Here is a 22,933-nt window from a genome sequence, read left to right on the forward strand (position 1 = left end):
TATATGGAAAAGTATATATATTTTTAGAGGAACAAACCTGGATAAGAAGTTCAATCTTGTATTCCTTGTAGTTCAATAGCAAAACTCCCACTGACTTCAATGGAAGCACAAGAAGTCTTAAAGAACATTTACCATAACTATGGCCCCTATCTTGCATATGCTTATGCCTATGGGTAACTTTACACTTGTGACTCATCCCACTGTACTGCTCACATGCTAAGGTAGTTGCAGGATTGGGGCTCATGTTTGTAAAAACATAAATGTAAATGATCTATACTGGATTAAACAGGTGGGGTTTGATAGTTAATCTGTTCTTTGTTTTATGCATTTGTTGTTTCGGTTGCAGGCTTTTGAGGTTGTCTTTTTAAACTTGTTAAAATATAATACAAAGGAAACTTTAAAAATAATCGTTCAAAATTATTTCAGAGTCAAATAAACCCCTTATTATGATGATCAGTAAATAGAACAAAACATTGCAAATTAGTGATTTTATATATGTCAGGAATATCTACATTACAAATCTAATAAATGGCCATACAACAGACAAGCGATTACACTGAAAATGCAATTGCAAACTTAAATAGATTATCACATCTCCTAGCTCACGCAGTTCTTTTGACTGTCATTAAGCCCTGCTTGTTAATTGCCTATTATGAGCCCCCTACTGAAAATATTAAGGCATGTGCAAGGGTCGAGTTATTTAATTGGGAAACCACTGATTTTGCAGGTGCAATGTCACTGCATGTTTCTGAAAATCTAGCCCAAGGAATCAGCTGGAAACAAATCAAACCGACACTGAACTCCTGAAAAACATTGCACTTCTTTACGGTCTCTGATGCAAAAAGTAGTAACAGCAAACATCATAGTTTCCAGGATTTCTTCATCATCAGATTGAAGTAGGCATCACTATCCACAGATGCACTAACTCCAGCGTAATAGTTCAAAAACTCATCTTTTGTCACCTAAAAACAAGAAAGCCAAAGTTAACTACTTGCCATGCTGACACCATACACTGCTATAGACCAAATCAGAAAGTTTAACACATTCCAAAAATGTTTTAAACATTTGATTAGTATCATTCAGCTCTGTCTGATTATGTCCAATTGTCAACTATTTCAATATTGAAATTCATTGTTACTGGCAACTTTTGCTTGACTGCAAAAAATCTCTGCTCACATAGGTATCAAAATTGAGAGTCTGAAACACTCCCAGTTCCTACAATGAGAAATGGAGCAGGACACTTTGTCCTGAAATGGTGAATATGAGAAAGGTTACCAGATGTTATTAACCACAGCAAGACAGGAATAAAATTCACAACTCAGACATCACAATAGAGTAGAGTGGGCCAATAGTAATGCCACCACCAGCAGGAATATGGAGAAGAAATGCCAAGGTTAGAACAGCAACCCAGTACCTTTCAAAAGGAGCAATTAAGAGAAAATACATTTTAGAAATAGCTTAAGAACAGAAATTATAGTATAAAACTAGAGCTGGTCGAAAATGTTTTCCCCCTCAAAAATAATTTAGTCAAAAATGAAAAAAAAATAATCAGCACAAATTCAAATACTGAAAAATGTTAGCCAAAACTCAAAATATTTTGGAGTTTAGCCCAAATATTTGTTTTTGGTGGTTTTTTGTTTTGTAACAAAAATATCATTTTTTTCTGTGGAGAGCAGACAATTTTCATAAAAATTTCAATTATTCAACCCCCCTATTTTGAATGCTAATGGGATCCTGCCTCCATTCCTCAGGCAGAACTTCCACTGACGTCAATGGGTGTTTTGAATGCAGATCAATAGCAGAGCGGTGCCTATGTTCATTTCAAAAAGTATTTTCCTTCTTCAGGGCTAGGTTCAATATAAAATTTACAGCGCCAGGTTTTTAAAAGATATTTTGCTGCTAATTCCTATTGAAATCAATGTGAGTTAGGTGCCTACATACCTTTAAAATCTGGCTCACAATGCCTAAGCTTCTACATCAGGGGTCGGCAACCTTTCAAAAGTGGCGTGCCAAGTCTTCATTTATTCACTGTAATTTAAGGTTTTGTGTGCTAGTAATACATTTTAACGTTTTTAGAAGGTCTCTCTCTATATGTCTATATTACATAACTAAACTATCATTGTATGTAAAATAAATAAGGTTTTTAAAATGTTTAAGAAGCTTCATTTAAAATTAAATTAAAATGCAGTTTCGTGTGAGCCTTGCCCTTGCTTTTCCTTGCTGAGTTTTCCAATGTCCCCAGGCCGGCAGTGGGCTGAGTGGGGCCAGCTGCTAGGACCCCGGCTGGCAAGGGGCTGGCAGCTGGAACCCCAGACCAGCAGCGAGCTGAGCAGGGCCGGCAGCCGGAACCCCAGACCGCTCAGCCCGCTGCCTGTCTGGGGTTCCGTCCGCTGGCCTCTGATTAAACAGGTGGGCTTTGATAGTTAATTTGTTAATTGTGGGGTTCTGTCCATCCAGGCCGACAGCGGGCTGGCAGGGGGCTGGCGGCCGGGACCCCAGGCCAGCAACAGAGTGCCACTGAAAATCAGCTCTCATGGCACCTTTGGCACACATGCCATAGGTTGCTGACCCCTGTTCTACGTCATGGGTGCGATCCATGGAGGTACGTTGGAGCCTAAGTCACAGGTTTAGGCACCACTGTAGTCTACCACTGCTTAACCCTGTATGCACCTAAACTCACTTGGCACCTATGTTTTTGCAGTAAACATTCTCTGGACACTTACGGTTTTTGCCTCTGTGCATGCACGCTGCTGACTCAGTCTAGGCATCTGTGCACCTATCTCCCCCTAAGCCCCAGAGCAATTAGCAAACTGGGGAAGACGGGCATTTGGCAGCCTAAGTCACATGCAGGGGCCTGATCTGGTAGGCGTGCTCAGAGGCTGCGTAGTGAATCGAATCCCTCAAGTAAGTGCACACAAAATAGCTGAGCGGGGCGGGGGCGCTTATGGAACGTTCTGACGTGGGGCTCCCTCAATCTCTCCTATTGAAGTTGTTCCACTTTAGTTAAGCCATTGAAAAACTAAATATTAATTGGGCCAGCGAAAGAGTTAGAATGACTATAAGCTAGTAGTTAGAGCACTGACCTGAGAGGTGACAGATCCCTGTTCAAATCCCTTTTCCCTCCCATGTGGAGAGAACTTGAACTCAGGGTCTCCCATATTGTGGGTGAATAGCTAACCAGTAAGCTAAAGGTTTTAAGGGAGAGCCACCTCTGCCCCCGCTTAGCTATTTTATTTCGGGCCCCACATGCATTTAGCCGCCTATCTTCCCCTGGTTCACCAATAGCAAGCAGAGATAGTCACTTCCCTGCAGCCTGGACTTAAGGACTTAGCACACACCCCTCTGGTTGGGGCCGGATTTCCAGTAAGCACATGTAGGGTGACCAGACAGCAAGTGTGAAAAATCGGGACGGGGTGGGGGGTAATAGGAGCCTATATAAGAAAAAGACCCAAAAATTGGAACTATAAAATTGGGACATCTGGTCACCCTAGGCACGTGCCAAGGGGGCGCTGGTGTTCAAGGGGCACCTTACCTCTCGAAAACTGTGTGCAACACGAAGGTCCCCTGTATGCAGGGGGCAGGCGCTGAAGATGCTGTGCCTTGGGGTGTGTAAGGTGTACATCTGGCCCTGCCTCTGGTTAGTATCTCCCACTGGCTAGCTTAGGCCGCTCCTTCCAGCATGCTGCCTTTCTGGATCACATTTTTAGCTGCCTATCTCCCCCCATTCACTGTTTAGGAACCTAGGTGCCTAATGCAGGCTTTGTGGATCATAGTGCTGTTTCTGTAATTTTCTAGGCACCTAAAAGTTAGCTGCTGCGATGCGTAACGTCACAATGCTTACATCCTTTTGTGGCTCTGGGCTCATTTACTGCTATAGAATTGTTTTTCAGTTACCAAAAGTATTGAAGCTACAGAATGAGGACAGGCACATTCCTGGAGTCAAGCGGCAGGCCGCAGCTTCTATTAAACTTTTAACACAAGGGAGGGGCAGTATCCACTCATCACCCATGCTCTCCTATACCAGGCATTTAATTGGTTCCAGTGTGGGGGAGTCACCGGGCTCCTTACCATATAACCCATCACTGGCACCAGGGTTACAAGGCTCCTTATCATATTACCCATAACGCAGGGTAGGTTCACCTGAGTGACTAGCTTGGTCACTCCCCCTCCCAAATCCTGCCACACTACCTGGTATCACAATTCCTGTCCAATCCATTCCCTCACATCCTGGAGCCATACGTCAGCACCTTCATCTGACAAATGGACTCCCTCATCTCCAAAAACGTCCGGCCAATTGTAACAGATCTCCCTATGCTATATCACTGAACCCCCCATGTCCAGGAATATCTCGGTGACCCCTCTACTGCCTGCTATCAGCCACCAGTGCCTTTGCATCTGCCACAGACTGCTAGGAAATCCTTTTTCTCCCAGCCATACCTCCCCTATGATGGGTCCACACCAGCTAAGGCTTTCCATATGCAGGGAAAATCTCTACTGGCTTGATCTGCCAGTTTTAAGGCAGTTTTGTGTGCGGAGACTGGCACAAAGGTGCCCAAACAGACCAGAGTGTCAGATTCTCAATCTGCATTCAGGAATATGTTTAGTTACCCAGTTGTTCAGAACTTAATTATCTTGAACCGGGAGTAACTTTATGATATACATATCAACTGCAGGCTTCATGAGGTTAATGTGAATTAAACAAGGATTTTTGATCATATCAGCCCAAATGTTTCTCTCTCTCTCTCTCCCTGCCCCCCCTCCCCGGCCCCAACCAAACTAACAAAGAGGAAAAATGAAGTGGAAGTTTTGATATGGTTGAGGAATTAGGGTGTATGGCAAGTCAGTCAAATAAGAACCAAGGATCAGTGGGAGAATTCTGACTCCAAACCTGCACATGCTGGGGCTCCCATGTGGATGACTAGCCTCTCAATGTAATTTCCGATTCCTTCCACCCCACAGGTAGAATGGCTTGTTTAGCAGCCCAGCAACCACTACCCCCACTGCTCTATTTGCTTATCATTCTCATCTCTGACAGCGGTACAAGGCGAAGAATGAAAGTTAAGTCTGCCTGCACTAGCATTAACTTCTGCTGTGTTTTTTGCCTGTAAAACTATTTCCCCCTGGGCAATATGCTCTGTGGAGTGGTTGTTCCCTGGATCTCTACCTCTCACACACCAGGGGAGCTCAAACACATGGTGCTTGTTTGCATCAGAGGGCTTTTATGGGCTCAGGCAGAGGGAGGAGAGCAGACTGCTGCTTCTATGAATCAACGTAACATGCGGCCAGAATGCCTGCTCCTTTGTCCCCTGCACAGACTGGAGGACACCACAGAGCTCATTGTTTACAATGGTTTTCAACTGCGGCTTGTGTTCCAATTTAGGATTCTATGCTGCCCTTGATCCACATGCATCACTCCTGCTGGCATCAATAGGCATTCCATATACCGATCAAAAACACTACATGCTTCGGCCTAAGGTGTTCCCTACAATTTATATACCATGCGGTGTAGCTTGAGTTTCATGATCAGAAATGAGAAATTATGCGATGGAACAAAGTGTTAAATAACATTTTAGAATCTTAATTCTAATCCCAGATAAAACTGGTGTGCATTACCACATATATTCTAATAACTGCTATCGTGCCTATTGCAGCATCAAGCTCTAGAAGATATATGGTACAGCCACACAAGCCTCTCTACAGCATCTCTTGGGTATTTACTTCATATAGATCAACGTGCACAAGAAACTACAGTTTAACAGATGCTGTCTAATGGATTCAACTTCATGCAATGCAATTTTATAGCTATCCCTGTTTACAGTGCAGTGTACAACAGTGCTAGACACTGCTGCTGGCTCCAAGCATGCAGCATTATTTTTAATGGCATCTGAGACCAGACTCAAGCCCTTAGGTCCACACTGCCTTTGATCTGTGCACTGAACTTCTGTTAAAGTCAATGCAAGTTTTATCCATAGGTCAAGGATAGCTGCGTCGGGTCCTTAGTATATAACTTTTTCAATTTAGCCGCCAATGTGCTGTGCTTGTTTGTATGATTTTGCATACCTGTAATAAAACTATATTTGTTATTGTAGAGATCCCCATTGAATTCTACTATAGTTGCTAGAGGGTAAAAAAATATTTCAGCTCAGCTCTTTTCCCCCCCCTGCATACAATCTACCTTTTCTGCAGTTACAAGTTTTGTTTTAAAAAGCGGACTGAGGGCCTGGTTCTACTGCAGTGAATGGGAACATTGCCAGAGGGATTAGAATCAGTAACAGTTCCAGGGAAGTTTTCAGGGTTCTTTATTCATGTACAATGACTTCCAGAAAAAAGGGTGTGGCAGGGGAGGGACCATGTGCCCTAGTGGCCCAGAACTTACTTACAGAGAATCCAAAGGGAGATCAGCTGGTTTTCAGCCTATTGCAATAGTGGCCACAGAGTCCTGCTGTCTGCAGAATAGGATGTACCAATTCTGTCCCTGTTCACCTCACTCATTTCCCTGCACAAAGTTCTATTACTCAGGGTTGGTGTAGAAAGAGAAGGGAAATCTAAATCTCAAAGCAGTGATCTTTCATTAATCACAATGGTCTTGATCCTTTGCTCACTGAAGTCAATGGCAAAGTTCCCACTGACTTTAATAGTGTAGGATCAGGGACAATACGTTTTGCAGTGTCAGAGCTTTTCATCCATTTACAAAGAAAAATTTGCCTTTGAAAAGGCATATGGCACTTAGCCTTGAATAAATGTTAGAATTTTATATGGTTAGTATTAAACAGACAATCTGGGCAAGAATTAAGGTTAGTAAGAAAAAACTTTTCACTTCACTTGATTAAATGTCAGCACAACAGATCACTGTGGATTTTGGGAGTCTTTAGATACAGTATATGCCAGAATGGGATCATTTTTCACTTTGTGACTCTCACAGCCCACTAATGTTACATCTTTATTTAAAATGTGCAAGGTATAGAATATACCTGTTACAGACCCAATAAATAAATTAATAAGAAAGTGGCTACATATAACTGCCAGCATGTGAAATGGCACATGTATTTTTCATGTAAGGCACCTTTCTACTTCATGTACATGAATTTATTTGTTGGTCCACAACAGTATCACATTATGTAAAGAGCCCTCATTTCCTTGATGACACATTATCTCATCAAAATAATTTCCCTTTCCAGTTACACCAACTTCCATAGTTATTAATTTACACAAGTGTGCAGAGTCTTACCAGATCAAGGAAAACATTGAGATTACACAGCTGTGGTGAGGAATTCCAGATACCTACTGTTGTGATGATAGGTCATATTTAAACAAACTAGCAAGTATGTATCCCATAAAGCCATGTTTCCAAACAGCTCAGGGCCAGATTTTAAAGTGCTCAGTAGCTACTAACTGCCATTGTGACATTTAAGGTCAGATTTTCAAAATCACACACTGAACTTTTGAAAATCAGGCCACTTAGTTTGGTATGTAAATAAGAGCCGAGCTCTTGAAAATCGAGCTGCACTTCTGGGTGTTATGCGCTTGTGAAAATGTGGTCCATAGCACTTTTTGTTGGCTCTGAACATGGCTCGATTTGTTGTCAAAACCTCAAGTCTTTTACTAAGGATAGAGAGATTGAAAACACAAGTATATGACACTGGCACAAATTAATTGGAGTAAATTCTGCTTCATGTAAACCATTTACACAATGACAACAATTTACTCTGGGACAAAGACAAACTGACACAAGAGAAATGAGAAAAGGAACCGAAGCAAGGATAATTAGAGGAAGTATGGCTTTCAGACAGGCCCCTTCTGTCACCATCCTTCTTCTCACAGGTAGCTGACCAGACATCAGCTCTCACAGACACTGACATGACAGGAGAGTCCTATTATCTCTTCCAGTTAACTAATGTCCAGTCTTTTTCAACAGCAAAGCCAAGAAAAAATAAGATTATAAAGTTCTTTAGTTCATAAAAAATTCCCAGGGGAAGTATCTTCGTAATATGTATAGTCTTTCAGATTAGGTCCAGCATAGACACTGGGTGGGGCACTGGTAGGTATTCCAATTGCACAGTTACAAGAGAACATTGTAAAGCAGCTATGTCCTCTGGTGACTTTGATAAAGGAATAGAAGGAAAAAGAAGGAAGATAAATCTATGGAGCTTTAGGACAGTATACATACTACAAAAATGCCTATACATTTATACTAAGTATATACATCCCAGAATCCTCTGCTCTGGTGCTATGGTACCTTCTTTGAAACACAGCTGCAGCTTGTGCCATGAATTTGGAAACATGTTTGGGAATGAAAGGTGCCTAGCACACATGTCTGAGGAGAAACTGGTTACTCATCTGAGAGAAGAAACAACATAGAGAAGGGGAGCAGGAGGAAAAGGGTGGGGCGTGATTATTGGCAGTGCTACCAAATCTCCTCTTAGCCTATGATGTCCATCAACTCAGCATGGTCCTGCCAAAACAATGGGGTATAGTGAGTATTGTCTCTTCTGATATATTGAAATCAGCACAGTGACTACAAGGTACTATTGTGGGAAACGTGACCATATTCTTATGCATATATTTAATCATGTGGAGCTAAGAAGCTGGAAATAATGTTTCTTGTTTCCTTAAATGTACAGTTAGAATTTCCAAGCATTTCTCATCATGATAATGAAATAGACATCAGTGTCTATTGAAGCGCTGACTCCTGCATAGTAGTTCATGAATTCTTCTGTTGTAACCTAAAGTAGAAAATTTTAAAACAGAAAAGGAAACCTTCATTCTTCATGTCATAACACATACATACTATATGTAAATAAACATCTATAAACGAGCAAGATTTAAGCCATATACTTGTTGTGCTTCAAGTTATCTTGAATTAGGAAGGAACCTAAGACAGGAGGGAAAATGAAGAAGGTGTAACTCCTTCAGTAGTAGAAAGTCCTAAAATATAGAGGTCCTGTTCCCTAAGTGAACCTAGTTGAAATTAGTTCTCATCTTCCCTGAAAACTGAAAGACAGAATCAGTGAAGCTCTCGTCCTTCAAAAAGACAAGTATTGCCATCTAATTTTCTCTTTGACTCATCTGAATTTGGACAGCAAATTCATTACATTGTAATGAATGAATTGGAATGGGTTCTTGCTGCTATTGGGAGATTGTAGTTTTATATCCATTTATCAAGCTAAAGATGCCATTGTTCAGAGTAGACCGGACTAAAAGAGAAAAAGCAGTTTTTAAATCCCAGCTGAGTTTTGTTTATTTTGATATGCATTTCTGGGTTGAAACTATTTACAAAAGCAACTAGTCTGCCCATCCACTTTTTAAATTGGCCTGACCTTTTATATGTGGAGAAATATTTTTCCAATCCTTCATTTATATAAATGTTTTTGTGAAGTTTTAATCTTTGGACCATTTATACAGTACTTTGAATAAAGCTATTTACAAAAAAGATATCTCCCAGTCATTGTTCCAGTCTTGTGTTTGGGAGACACCTAAAATGATTCAATAACTGGGGGATCTGGACCTTAAAGCCTATTCCACTTATTATAAACAGGCATCCAGCTTCCCTAACTTGGTTGACTCAGCAAGACTATGGTGCTTTTGCTAAGGTGATTTTTATCTGAAGCTCAGTCCTAAGGCACATTGGCTAAAACAAATTAGTTCAGCTCACTAAGCCAGACATCCTTACCATCTTCATTATATGAATTTCGCTTATCTAAAACCACCTGTTAACAAAAACAAGCCCAGGTCTCCGCTGCTAACGTCAGGGGACATGTCCTTGTTTCAAATAACAGGAAGCTTTGGAAGCTCCATGAGTTTACAACAGTGGTGTGGCTTAGATCAGACTCCAGCTCAGAGAGGTCAAGTTTGTTGTTCAGAAGGACCTGTGGTCTAGTGGATTAGGCACAAGACTTGGAAACAAGAGATGCAAGTTCTGACACTGACTTTTCTATGACCTTGAGCTTTTGTAAAGTAGGGACAATTATATTTACTTCCTAAATATGTTTGTGTGTTGAAAGTGTTTATAAAGTGCAAAAAACATTGTTAAGGCCAATTAGTGGCACAGGTGGTAACAAAAATCCGAACTCTGGCCCCAATTCAGGAAAGCACTAAAGTATGTGGCGATCAGCTGGGCTTAACAGTGAAATCTTCGGTGAGCTTAAACACAAAAAGGAAGCTTACAAGAAGTGGAAACTTGGTCAGATGACTAGGGAGGAGTATAAAAATATTGTCCAAGCATGCAGGGGTGTAATCAGGAAGGCCAAAACACAACTGGAGTGGCAGCTAGCAAGGGATGTGAAGGGTAACAAGAAGGATTTAGACAGGTATGTTAGCAACAAGAAGGTGGTCAGGGAAAGTGTGGGACCCTGACTGAATGGGGGAGGCAACGTAGTGACATGATGTGGAAAAAGCTGAAGTACTCAATGCTTTTTTTGTCTCGGTCTTCACAGACAAGGTCAGCTTCCACACTGCTGTCCTAGGCAACACAGTATAGGGAGGAGGTGAGCAGCCCTCAATGGTGAAAGAACAGGTTAAGGACTATTTAGAAAAGCTGGACATACACAAATCCATGGCTCCAGATCTAATGCATTCGAGGGTGCTGAGGGAATTGGCTGATGTGATTGCAGAGCCATTGGCCATTATCTTTGAAAACTCGTGGCGAATTGGGGACATCCCGGACGATTGAAGAAAGGCAAATATAGTGTCCATCTTTTAAAAAGGGAAGAAGGAGAACCCGGGGAACTACAGACCGGTCAGCCTCACCTCAGTCCCTGGAAAAATCATGGAGAAAGTCCTCAAGAAAACCATTTTGAAGCACCTGGAGTAGAGGAAGGTGATCAGGAACAGTCAACATGGATTTACCAGGGGCAAGTCATGCCTGACCAACCTGATTGCCTTCTATGATGAGATAACTGGCTCTGTGGATATGGGGAAAGCAGTGAATGTGATATATTTTAACTTTAGCAAAGCTTTTGATATAGTCTCCCACAGTATTCTTGCCAGCAAGTTAAAAAAGTATGGATTGGATGGATGGACTATAATGTGGATAGAAAGCTGGACAGATTGTCAGGCTCAACTGGTAGTGATCAATGGCTCAATGTCTTGTTGGCAGTCGGTATCAAACTGAGTCGGTCCTGGGGCCATTTTTGTTCAACATCTTTATTAATGATCTGGATGATGGGATAGATTGCACCCTCAGCAAGTTCGCAGATGATACTAAGATGGGGGGAGAGGTAGATATGCTGGAGGGTAGGAATGGGGTCCAGAGTGACCTCGACAAATTGGAGGATTGGGCCAAAAGATATCTGATGAGGTTCAACAAGGACAAGTGCAGAGTCCTACACTAAGGATGGAAGCATCCCATGCACCGCTACAGGCTGGGAACCGACTGGCTAAGCAGCAATTCTGCAGAAAAGGACTTGAGGATTACAGTGGATGAGAAGCTGGATATGAGTCAGCAGTGTGCCCATGTTGCCAAGAAGGCTAACGGCATATTGGGCTGCATTAGTAAGAGCATTGCCAGCAGATCGAGGGAAGTTATTATTCCCCTTTATTCAGCACTGGTGAGGCCACATCTGGAGTATTGCGTCCAGTTTTGGGCCCCCCACTACAGAAAGGATGTGGACAAATTAGAGAGAGTCCAGCGGAGGGCAACAAAAATGATCAGGGAGCTGGGGCACATGACTTATGGGGAGAAGCTGAGGGAACTGGGCTTGTTTAATCTGCAGAAGAGAAACGTGAGGGGGATTTGATAGCAGCCTTCAACTACCTGAAGGGTATGGAACTCGGCTGTTCTCAGTGGTGGCAGATGACAGAACAAGGAGCAATGGTCTCAAGTTGCAGTGGGGGATGCCTAGGTTGGATATTAGGAAACACTATTTCACTAGGAGGGTGGTGAAGCACTGGAATGGGTTACCTAGGGAGGAATCTCCATCCCTAGAGGTTTTTAAGTCCCAGCTTGACAAATCCCTGGCTTGGATGATTCAGTTGGTGTTGGTCCTGCTTTGAGCAGGGGGTTGGACTAGATGACCTCCTGGGGTCTCTTCCAACCCTAATCTTCTGTGAAGTCCATCTCATTATTCATGACTGACTTCAATGCCAATTCACCTCAAAGTTATTTAAGCACATGCTTAAAGCTAAGCACATGCATAAATGCTGTCCTGAATAGGGATGCTTTCCTGAATCAGGGACTCTGTGCTTAAACTAGACCATGCATTGTAGTTTTTTAGCGGGTGGAGAATCTTGGCTTCACAAGGGGTTTGAAAATCAAGGCCTGTGTATTAGCAATAATTGCACTTTTCTTAATTATGTAGTGTGCTGTTGCCCTGAGGTGGAATGCATAGTCTGATGCCATATCCCATTATTTGCAAATCAATCACAAGTAACTACAAAAATACCCCAAACCCTATGATTTTGCATATGGTCAAATTTTGTTCTATATGCAGCGGGCTTGGGGGTGTGACACAGGCAGGCTGGAGAGGTGAAATCAGTGGATCTGCTGCTACGTGATACCACCAACCATTGGCACGGTTGTGCCGTGGGTAGAGCAGAGGTACAAAAGCAGCTGCAGAGCGTCTCCAGTCCAATCCTTCACTCCAGGTAACAGAGCCCTGACCCAATGAGTGCAGGACACAGGACTTAGCCCACTATACTTCGATTGCCCAAATTATTCAAAAAGATAGGTCTCTGCATTAAAAAAGCAGTTGGGTATTAATGGAGGGAAAGAAACAAAAGAACATTATCCTCATGGCTGTACATCCATTTTACTATTAATGCAAAGGATGTATTAATAAGCACGGCACAGATGTGCTGTACATGCTTTTAATTGTTGGATATTGGGCTTGTTTTCCAATGGAGCGCCCTTCAGTTGCCTTGGGCTATTCCACTTACCTTCCCATCTTTCTCATACGGTGAATCAAAGTTATCTAGAAAGGCTCTAAAAACTTGATCTTCTGTCCATTCTCCATTCTGATATTTGGGATGATGCTTTGCATTATACACCCCCCGTAAGTCTTCAATGGTTACAATACCATCACCGGTTTTGTCAAACTTCCGAAACGCTTGCATGATGATGTCTTTTCTGGCATTAGACATTGGAGGCTGAAAGCAGATATTAACAGATTAATCCTATGTCTGTCTGCTGTCTGTCCAGTTTCAGCCTCAAGCTTTGCTGCTGTTGTTACTAGTAAACCCACTTTCAGAGAGCCTGGGACATGGTGTGCACATAAATGCTACCCAGAGAAGAGTGTGACAGTCATCCTGTTGGACAAGAGCTTGAGACAGGAAATGCAATTCACCATTGACTAAATAGTGCAACTGATTGTACTCAGACTTCTATCAAAGGTAGAGAAACAAACTGAAAAAACAGGTAAAAATGTTTTTTAGAATATCTTTCTGTTCTCTCCATATTAGATTTCACTTGTAACAACAATAGGTATAAGATATCTCTTTTTTTACATTTGTATTTTAGTAGTATTTACAGGCCCAAACCAAGATTAACCCTCCCCCCACACACACATTGTGCTAGGCACTGCATGAACACATGCAAAGAGAAGACCATGCTGCCTTAATGAGTTTACAGCATAAGCAGACAAGCAAGACAAAGGAAGTATTATCATCCCCATTTTAGATATGGAAGTGAGACCTAGAGAGAGTAGGTGATTTTCCCAAGAAAGTCTGTAGTAAAGCCCTAGAACTGAACCCCAGAACCCTGGCTCCCAGTCCACAGACTGACCCAAAATACCACCTTTCCTTTCTCATTTTTAGATGGAAATGAAATTCTTCAAACTGATGTTGTCCCTTTGATATTTATGTAGATACCAGTATTACTGATAAAATAGAACTGCATTGACCTATTACTTGACTGTTCAGCTAGTCATGGAACAGGATTTTTCTCATTTAGATAACAAAAAAGCACGTTGTTTGGAAACTTACTCTTAATGTTACAAGAAATTCATCAAAGTCTATTGTTCCGTTGCCATCTTTATCAAAGATCCTGAAAAGCTCTTGAGCTTCTTCCTTATCCATCATCACGGCATAATCATTTAACCCTTTCAAGAATTCTTTGAAATCAAGGGTTCTGCTTTTGTCATCATCCATAATCTGAAATACTCTGTGGAAAAACGTGTGTTTAAAATAAATAAAATAAAGAATGAGAGTAGTACAAGAGGCAGAATTTACATAGAAGAATGACAGTTTATTAGGACTAGAAAAGGACACCACCACCTTATTGGGATAACATTTCCTCTTCGTAAAGTCTCTTCAGAGAAAAGGCGGTATTGAGGTGGTAATGAGCAATGCCTGTCAATCAGCATTGCTTACCCTACCTAGTCAGTTTGGCAAGACCTATTTTCCATTCCCTCTCTCTGAACATGAAATGTGACCTTCACAAAACACAAACTACTAAGATGGTAGTTGGAAGATGTTTTACTTTTAAATAGGACTGCAGTAAAGGAAGTATACAAGTATTTTTAAAAATCCAACCCCAATATAATAATTATTATGATTGTATTGAAACTGAGCCATCTGGTAAATCATAGCTGTTGGGAATGGTTGAAAGAATTGTCAAACTCAGCTGAGATGGAGAAAAAATTATAATCAGTGACTAAACAGAAAACTATATTAAAATTGGTGACACATAGATGCAATTGTTACAGAACATGACTCATACATGATGTAATTACTAAAGCAACATTTTCAGATTTAATGACTTGCCCAGGGTCACAAAGGAAGTCTGGCCATGCATACAAGTCATTTTAGTTTCTCTGTGCCTCACTTCCCCATCTGTAAAATGGGGATAATAATACTTCCTTTGTCTTTCTAGTCCACTTCCATTGTGAGCTCATTAACTAGTATACATATGTAACTAGTGCACACTGATCCTATGGCCATGCACTTTGGTCTAATGGTCCTACCTCACAGCCAAGCCCTGTCCCATATCAAAATTTTAAATAGGAAAACAGAAGTTAAATGTGCAAAGCAGGAAGCTTGTTGTCCAGACCATCAGCAGGTACAAATCAGTGTCATTTCACTGAAGAATAAGGATTTGGATCTGGCCCTTGTACCTTTACATCCCTTTGTTTTGATGTTGGCGATGCAGATGCTTGCTTTAATTTCAATTCCTTGTTCTTTCCATTGCTCTCTTTTGTTTAGTTGGTTAGTTTTATATTTTTATTGAAAAATCTTTGAAGAAAAAAATAGTACTGGAGTTGCAGTTGCACTTCACAAATCCAAACACCCCTGAACTCTGGAGCATTTGAAATCCTGGCTCCATGAAAGTCCGTTGGAGTTTTGCCAGTGACTTCAATCAATAGCTGATATTTTGCAGCTTAAGCCCATTTTAGCCGTATTGATATAGCATCTTACTAATCAAGTTCTTTGCTTTAATAATGTATTTGGCTTCTTGGATTTACCTGCCAAGTCCTTTGATGCCTGCAGACCCCCTTGCTAGACACTGCAGCCGAAGCCTCTCAATTGGGTCTGTGGTTTTGGCCAAGTTTCTTTTGGCCTGGATTGCCATGTCCCGGTCATGCCTCGCTGTACCAGGCATCTAGAACAAGAATTTCCCCCTTTAGCAAAGATTCACAGAACTGAAAAAGGCTTTATCTGATTGGCACTGATTACCAAGTACGGTCTTTAAAACATGTTCTTGAATACCGAAACCTATCTTACTTCCTCAGACTGCACAAATACTTCACTTGTAAGAGCTTTCTGCTTGTTAATGAACGACTTTTGTGGCCATTTGATATTATCAGTCAAAAATATCATTGCACAAAACTGGAAATGCAAGCTGCCCTTGGGAGGAAATAAACAGCTAGCAAGAGTCTGATCTATACTAACCATGTGCAAATGCTAGCTCTCTCTCTGAGACAAATGACAACATAATGTAACTGTGTGGTATGCTGCAAAAACCTACACAAATGTAGGCCGTTCAGATAAGCTTAATACTTCCACATGTGAGCAAATATTTAGCAATAATATTTAGCAATTGTATAGGATTATAACAGGTCTGTGGTTCTAGGACCCTGTGTAGAAATGAAAAGTTTTTTCTACTAACTCTACCAGGCAGCCAAACCAGATGGACCCTACTAGTGCTACAAACCATTTCTTGTTCAAGGGATCCATTTCCAACATATCATAACAACAACACATATTACAATATTCATTACAAACATCACACAATTCATAGATTTCAAGGCCAGAAGGGGCCATTATAAGCACCTAATCTGACATTCTGCATTACACCTCACTCAATAATTTCTGCATCATGTCCAGAACTTCTGTTTTAGCTATAGCATGTCTTGTTTTAAAGGCTTCAAGTGATGGAGAATCTACCATGTCCCCAGGTAAGTTGTTCCAATGGTTAATTACTTTCACAGTTAAAAATGTACACACCCTTATTTCCAGTCTGAATTTGCTTAGCTTCATCTTCTAATCATTGGATCTCATTATGCTTTTTCTGCTAGCTTAAAGAGCTGTCTACTATCAGAAATCTCTTTTAGAGATTTTAGACCATGATTAAGTTACTTGTTAACCTTCTCTTAGGTAGGGTAACTAAATAGATTGAAATTATTGTCTTTCACTATAAGGCATGTTTTCCAGACCTCAAAACAATCTGTAGCTCTTTTTGGAACCCTTTCCAAGTTTTCAACAATCTTTTTGAATTGTGGACAGCACTGGACACAGTATTCCAGTCATGTTCACCCTAATGCTGTATACAGAGGTAATTCCACCTCCCAGCTCTTAACATTTATAGTTAAAAATGCAAGTGCTAAATATTACTATAACTTGTAAGGCCTGCACACACTTACATAATTTCACAGCACCACAATTATCAACACATTGATAAGGCTGAAGAAATCAATTGTTTGAATTCTATTCACAAAGATATTCTTCTGCATAACTAACACATTACACTGAGAAAACACTTACATCTTGGATATGACTTACATGTAATATAGGACGCTAGGACTATAGTCCTTTCAAAATCTTTACTGGACATTCAATAAACATATATCAAAACAACGGAATACATCCTGCAGCATGTATCCAGTTGAGAAGTTGATGGTAAAAATGCCTGAACCCTGTCTACACTACTGCTTATGCCATTGCTAGGACCAGTGCAGCTTCATCATGCTGGTATATGGTGTAGACAAAGCCCTAAAGTCCTGTAGGAAGTGCACTTTTGTTGCCCTATTGAGGATTGTTGCTCTGTCTTTGGGAACCCATGGACATTCCTTCAAGAAGCCCGGTTCTGAATCACTACTAAGACATTAGCATGAGAGGAATTAAATAACTCCTTATCCTTCCCCTCCTCTCAAAATATTGCTTTCAATGCACTGCTTCCTCCTAAAGTTCCCTTTTCACAGACTCCCAATATGTAGCAAATAAAGCAACCAGTCCTGTATTTGTTCACCTTAATGGCAACATTCTGCCTGACCTCAGTGGGAGCAGGATCTAGCACCAGATCTTTGAATGGACAAAGGTTGTAGAGCCAAGTCAAAGTAAAACAAAAAAAACCCATCATCTTCTGAAAGACATGATCGCAGCAAAGCCAATAGCTGCTTGTTGTTAAAGTATCCACTAGCCGATACTTAAAATAACTTATGTTTGAATGGGGGATGGGTGCAAATCTCCAAAAATAATATAAGGGTTATATTATATATGGGTCTTGTGACCCATCAAGGGGCATAGCAACAGTCTGATGAGGGGTGAGAGATACCTGGAAGATTTAGGACCACATCATACCATTTTGCAATAAATTATGGTGCTTCCAAAATTGGACCCTCCGTGGGGAAAGGAAATTCCAGTCTCTCCCAGAGGCACCCCTCTGCAGACTGGCTGGCCTCATCCCCAGTGTCAGCATGGCTTCTTCATGAGGCCACTCATATTGTGCCTATGCCACGTTCTCCATGTATACGCTGGAGTGAGCGTGGAGCAGGAGCTGATTTTGCTCAGGGAATTTCCAAATAGGATGCATGCAATGGAGTTGCTGCTTCTGCCCTTCACATTCCCTTCCCCTGTTCTGTATCACTTTTCTCCTCTCTGACGGGGTAAGGGTAGGGCAGCATTAATTACTCTGCTCTCCAGACCTCTGTGGCACCTGGGGGAGTGCTAAACCAGGTTTCCACAGACAAGCCAATCCAGTCTGCTGGAACACCCTTTGCAATCAGTGCCTTTAGACACAACCATCAGTAGAATTACACCAGGGATAAATCTGGCCCTTTTACATTCACAGCAGAAACTGGATTAAAGTAACAGCACAGTAAAAACTGATCAAATGAATAATAAATATGACAACTTAGGCCATGAACCTGCAGTTGGAGACACTGATGTGGACCCTATGTCCATGTGATTCCCACTGAGGTCTATGCAGATGCAGAGTCCATCTTAGTGAATCTGCAGGATCAGGACCTTACACTAGACATTTTGTTTCACTTGTTTTATTCCATAGTAGCATAGAGAAGGATAGGAAAGCCCTTCTAAATCTGACACATTATGGGTCAGAGTTTTTCTCTATGCTTGATCTTCCAGGCCCACTCAGTAGTATGACCTCTTTCTGCGCATGTGATGAATTCACAGCCTTGTAGATATTTCAAAAATCACATGACTGCTGCAACACTGCCTTCCTGATGTAGCACATAGAACAAAAAGGGGTAACAGAGTGGGCAAGGATTTATGGGTAACACATAACTTTATTATCCCAGAGTTCCGAAGGTTAAAAATATGCATGATTACTAAAAGATTTAGTGACTACAAACTCTTTAGACATGCTAAACAACAGCTCTACAGGTGCCTTATAAACATGCATTAATAGCCATTGATAAAGCAAGGAAAAGGCAATCTACTAATCTCATATGTCTTTGCTTCCTACCCCAACTGTACAACATCATCAGCTGTCTCCCATAAGAGAAGGACAACATGGTCATTGATTTGTTTAATTCCTTAACATTAAACAGAGTTTTGTATTGAATAATTGCTGAAGTTGCCTGAGTTAACTTTTTACTGGCTATGGTGCTTCACATAAATTGGCCAGAGTAAAAATAAAATAAGATTTATTTTTATTGTAAAAATAAAAATGAAATTTCAGGCTGGATTTTTCAAAGAAACTTTAAGGAATTAGACACCTAAATCCCATTGAAATATAATGAAAATTTGGATGCCTAACCCCCTTAGAGTCATTGAGTTTAAGACCAGAAGGAACAATTAGATAATTTATTCTGAAATCCTGTATATCACATACCATTACTTTTCACCCAGTTACCCCTATATTGAGCCCAACAGAACCCGTTAAAAACCCCTGCCTTGTTTCTCTGAAAAACTCTAAAGTGCATGGTATGAAAGGTGAAAGAACACATCATTCTCTAATAGTGCCCACAAGGTGCTAGTTTCTGTCAAAACACATCATTACACACTGTCCCTGTCCCAAAGAGTCCCACTCCATGGAAACGTAACAGCTGAAACTCGTGCCAATCTCTTTTGTTTGTTTTTTTCCCCAATAGCACCCCTACTAATAATCTGAACGTCCAAACCTCACAATTGTTTGCCAAGTTTCTTACTTGCCATTTTAAAAGCGTGACTTTCTGAAACCATAGACTCATATATAACTGCAATGTTTGAATTCCCCAGTCCCCTACCTTTAAATTCCTAAATTAAATTCTTTACCTTTAATGTTAATCTGTAACCTGTTACTTCTACCTGAAACTATGGACGCTCTCTTGTTCAGCTTGGAAAACTGGTCCTGTCTCTGTCCCCACCACCTCCTCCTTCTCTCCTCCAGGTCACACCCCTGTTGCTTTGATTGGATGGCTCATGGTAACTGAAGCAGGGCTCTAGGAAGCTCCCAAACTGACTGGAGGGATTCCTTGTCCATCTATCTCATTTTACTTGTTTACATATCCCAGCCCCCACTTTTTCAGGAGCTTGGAGTTTACCCTCCTGTGTTTCCAAGGAGACGTTGGTCGCTGTGACAGGGCAAACCTTCCCTTACTGACTGAGCCACCAGCTAGGAGTAGTTGTGCTGTGCCTGTGTTGTGTGATTAGCAGATTTGTTTGTTTTTTTTCTTCTTTCTGCCTTCTAAATTGCCTCACCCTTCTCCTTTCTGCCCATGCTGGCTGTATGCAGATCTTCCTGCAGCATATGGATTAACAATAGAGGGTTTGACTCCATTTTCTTTGCCCATCCAAATTCCCTATTTAATAAAAGGGTTATGTAAAGATTACAAGATAGTGCTCTATCTAAACATGCATTTGTAAAAAATTACATCTCTTCAAGACTTGATATGATTAAAAAAACTCACTGGTGTAATTCCTGTGTCCAAATAAGATGAGAGAAAGTAATAAATAATTAGTCATTTTGGTTCCACAAAAATCAAGGTGCAGACGTATTCTCTGCAGTTGATTATTTCACTATTTCCAAGAATTATTCAAGAAGAATCTGTATAAGGAAATCCTGGGATTTCATTAATCCACTGACAAAAGAAAACTGAAAAGAAAATTTGAATGAAACAAAATCATGCTCTGTTCCCTTTAGAAACAATTATTCTATTTACCATAAGTTACAGTAGAGACCTAGTCTTTGGAAAATAAATCAACCCAGTGAACCAGCAATGTTATATTCATTGGCTGATAGACTCCTGCAATAGCTTCCTGAACCCCCTCAAAATGTCCACTGAAGGCAATGCAAGCCATTTAAAGTCAATGCAAATGTGGGATATGTAAAGAGTGGAGGATCAGACATTAAGAACGAATTACCAGAGCAGAAAATGATTTAGGCTGCTTGGACAAACACTAGTGTGATGACGTTTGCATCCTGACAGATAGTTTGTCCTTCGTCAACATGTACATCCTGGTACCAAGCTACACAATGAGTAAAACTTAAAAATATGCCTGTTTTTTTCACCTGGCAATTGATTTTAAGTTGTTGTGTAGCCAGGAAGCAATGCACATTTAATCATTCACTAGTTAGAAAAGTATTGATTCTAAGTCAATGTAAAACCTTTTCTAATCTTTAGCCTCCATGAGAGCTCTGGATTTATTTTTAGATTTATCTTCTGGGAATATGACAGAGAAAAACCTCTAAAGGAAGATTGATTTAGCTGCCACAGCACTAGGAATGCCCCCAAATGGCTTCAAGCATGTGTTGCATGTGAATGGAGTATCAAAGCAAAAGCATGAGTTAAAAAATAAATAGAGACAGAGACTAAGATTTAAGTCCAGATTTTCTGCTGGTGACTATGTATATGGGCAGAGAACATGGCCCATAAAATACAGAGCCCCTGCCTCGGAAAAGCAATTCTTTTGTATGCAAAATTCCCATTCGCCTCAATAGGAGTTGCAAGTGTATTAGGACAGAGGGAACAGACCTTTAAACAGCTCGTGCCCCCGCAATGCACACATACTGCACACATTCACATCCAGACCCCTGCTGTTCAATCTACCTTCAGCACATAGTTTGCACATTCCAGGTTTCAAAGCAAAATCCCGGTTAATGATTTATGAATTTGGATAAAAGAAAAGGAGTACTTGTGGCACCTTAGAGACTAACAAATTTATTTGAGCATAAGCTTTCGTGAGCTACAGCTTACTTCATCAGATGCATTTGAGCTGTAGCTCACGAAAGCTTATGCTCAAATAAATGTGTTAGTCTCTAAGGTGCCACAAGTCCTCCTTTTCTTTTTGCGAATACAGACTAACACGGCTGCTACTCTGAAACCTAAATTTGGATAGTTACTAGAGTGCTTACATGGTATTTTGTGTAAGACCTGGCTGTGACATAAAGTATCTCATCATACCTGCCTTGTCTGCCTTGCCATTGTAGACTCTGTCCATAACAGAGCCAGCTGGAAAATTCCAACTTTTCATCAAAAAAGGGAAAGATTTCACCAAAATGTTGGAGATTTTCCTCCTCATTTGCTAACAACCTCTAAATATATATTAACCATTGCACACAAGCGAGAGCAGGCAGAGAACAAGAACAAGCTGTCCTGCTGGTCCTCTCTGTGTAACTCCCATTGAGTCAATGGGAGTTCTACATTCCGCAGCCAGCAGGATCTGGCTCTCAGTCATTACATGCCATATATTTTATGCGTGAGACAAGGTGGGTGAGATAATATACTTTATTGGACCAACTTTGTTGGAGAGAGAGAGAGAGCTCTGTGTAGGCTTGGAAACTTGTCTCTCTCACCAACAGAAGTTGGTCCAATAAAAGAATTCACCTGACCCACCTTGTCTTTCTAATATCCTGGGACGAACACGGCTACAACTCTGCACACACATATGTCATGTCATTTTTAATCACAACGAGCAAGTCTCACTGCTTTAGGCAGCAACAAACACTCTCCTTAACTTCTACCCTGAAACTTCAAAGAGCAATCCATGACTGCAGATTCTGGGCCAGACCTAGGGAGACATTACAAACTGTGTTAGTGGGACAGAAAAAACTAGAGTCCCAGTCTTAGCCTAGTAGCCTAAACAATGGGTTAACAGACAATGGCTGCATGACCAAAGGAGAATATAGTCCCACACAAAATCTTTGTTTTAATTATTGTATAGAGCTCGAGAGGCACAGTGTGTTCATAGATGGATTTAAATCTTTCCAAAGCTCACAAATGAAACGAGTCTGAAAATCTCATTCTACTCCCTGATTGAAATTTGCTCATGTAACAAAGTCACTGCACAGCTGGGAGTCGGTGTTCAGAAGAGGCTCAAGATCCAGAGAGGGATGTGATGTGGTGCACTGACATGTCTGTTGGGAAGCTTGCCTACGGCCTGCCCTCTCTATGCCTGGCTGTAAACAGGACTATCCAAAGTTCACTATAATGAGTAGGGTGACCAGATGTCCCAATTTTTGGGTCTTTTTCTTATATAGGCTCCTATTCCCTTTCCCCGATTTTTCACATTTGCTGTCTGGTCACCCTAATAATGAGAACAAATTCATCCAGATCCCAAT

The 22,933-nt window shown here is 41.0% G+C and overlaps 1 protein-coding gene across 3 annotated transcripts; it reads right to left on the reverse strand.

Moving 5' to 3' along the window:
• Window positions 1–485: 485 nt before the first annotated feature.
• Window positions 486–19,759, reverse strand: CAPSL (calcyphosine like). Of its 3 annotated transcripts, none has more exons than XM_037902660.2 (5): window positions 19,648–19,717; window positions 15,396–15,532; window positions 13,918–14,095; window positions 12,874–13,083; window positions 486–962 (listed from the first exon to the last, which is right to left on the reverse strand). In XM_037902660.2, the coding sequence occupies exons 2-5, from the start codon at window positions 15,530–15,532 to the stop codon at window positions 861–863; spliced, it is 627 nt and encodes a 208-aa protein (XP_037758588.1). In that variant the 5' UTR covers window positions 19,648–19,717; the 3' UTR covers window positions 486–860. The 3 variants fall into 3 exon arrangements, with proteins under 3 accessions (XP_037758588.1, XP_037758587.1, XP_037758586.1); XM_037902659.2 differs by lacking the exon at window positions 486–962 and adding an exon at window positions 6,284–8,723 and having other exon boundaries at window positions 19,681–19,759; XM_037902658.2 differs by lacking the exon at window positions 486–962 and adding an exon at window positions 6,284–8,723 and having other exon boundaries at window positions 19,648–19,756.
• Between the last annotated feature and the right edge of the window lie 3,174 nt (window positions 19,760–22,933).

This window comes from Chelonia mydas, chromosome 5 (genome assembly GCF_015237465.2).
Source record: "Chelonia mydas isolate rCheMyd1 chromosome 5, rCheMyd1.pri.v2, whole genome shotgun sequence".
Taxonomy (NCBI): domain Eukaryota; kingdom Metazoa; phylum Chordata; order Testudines; family Cheloniidae; genus Chelonia; species Chelonia mydas.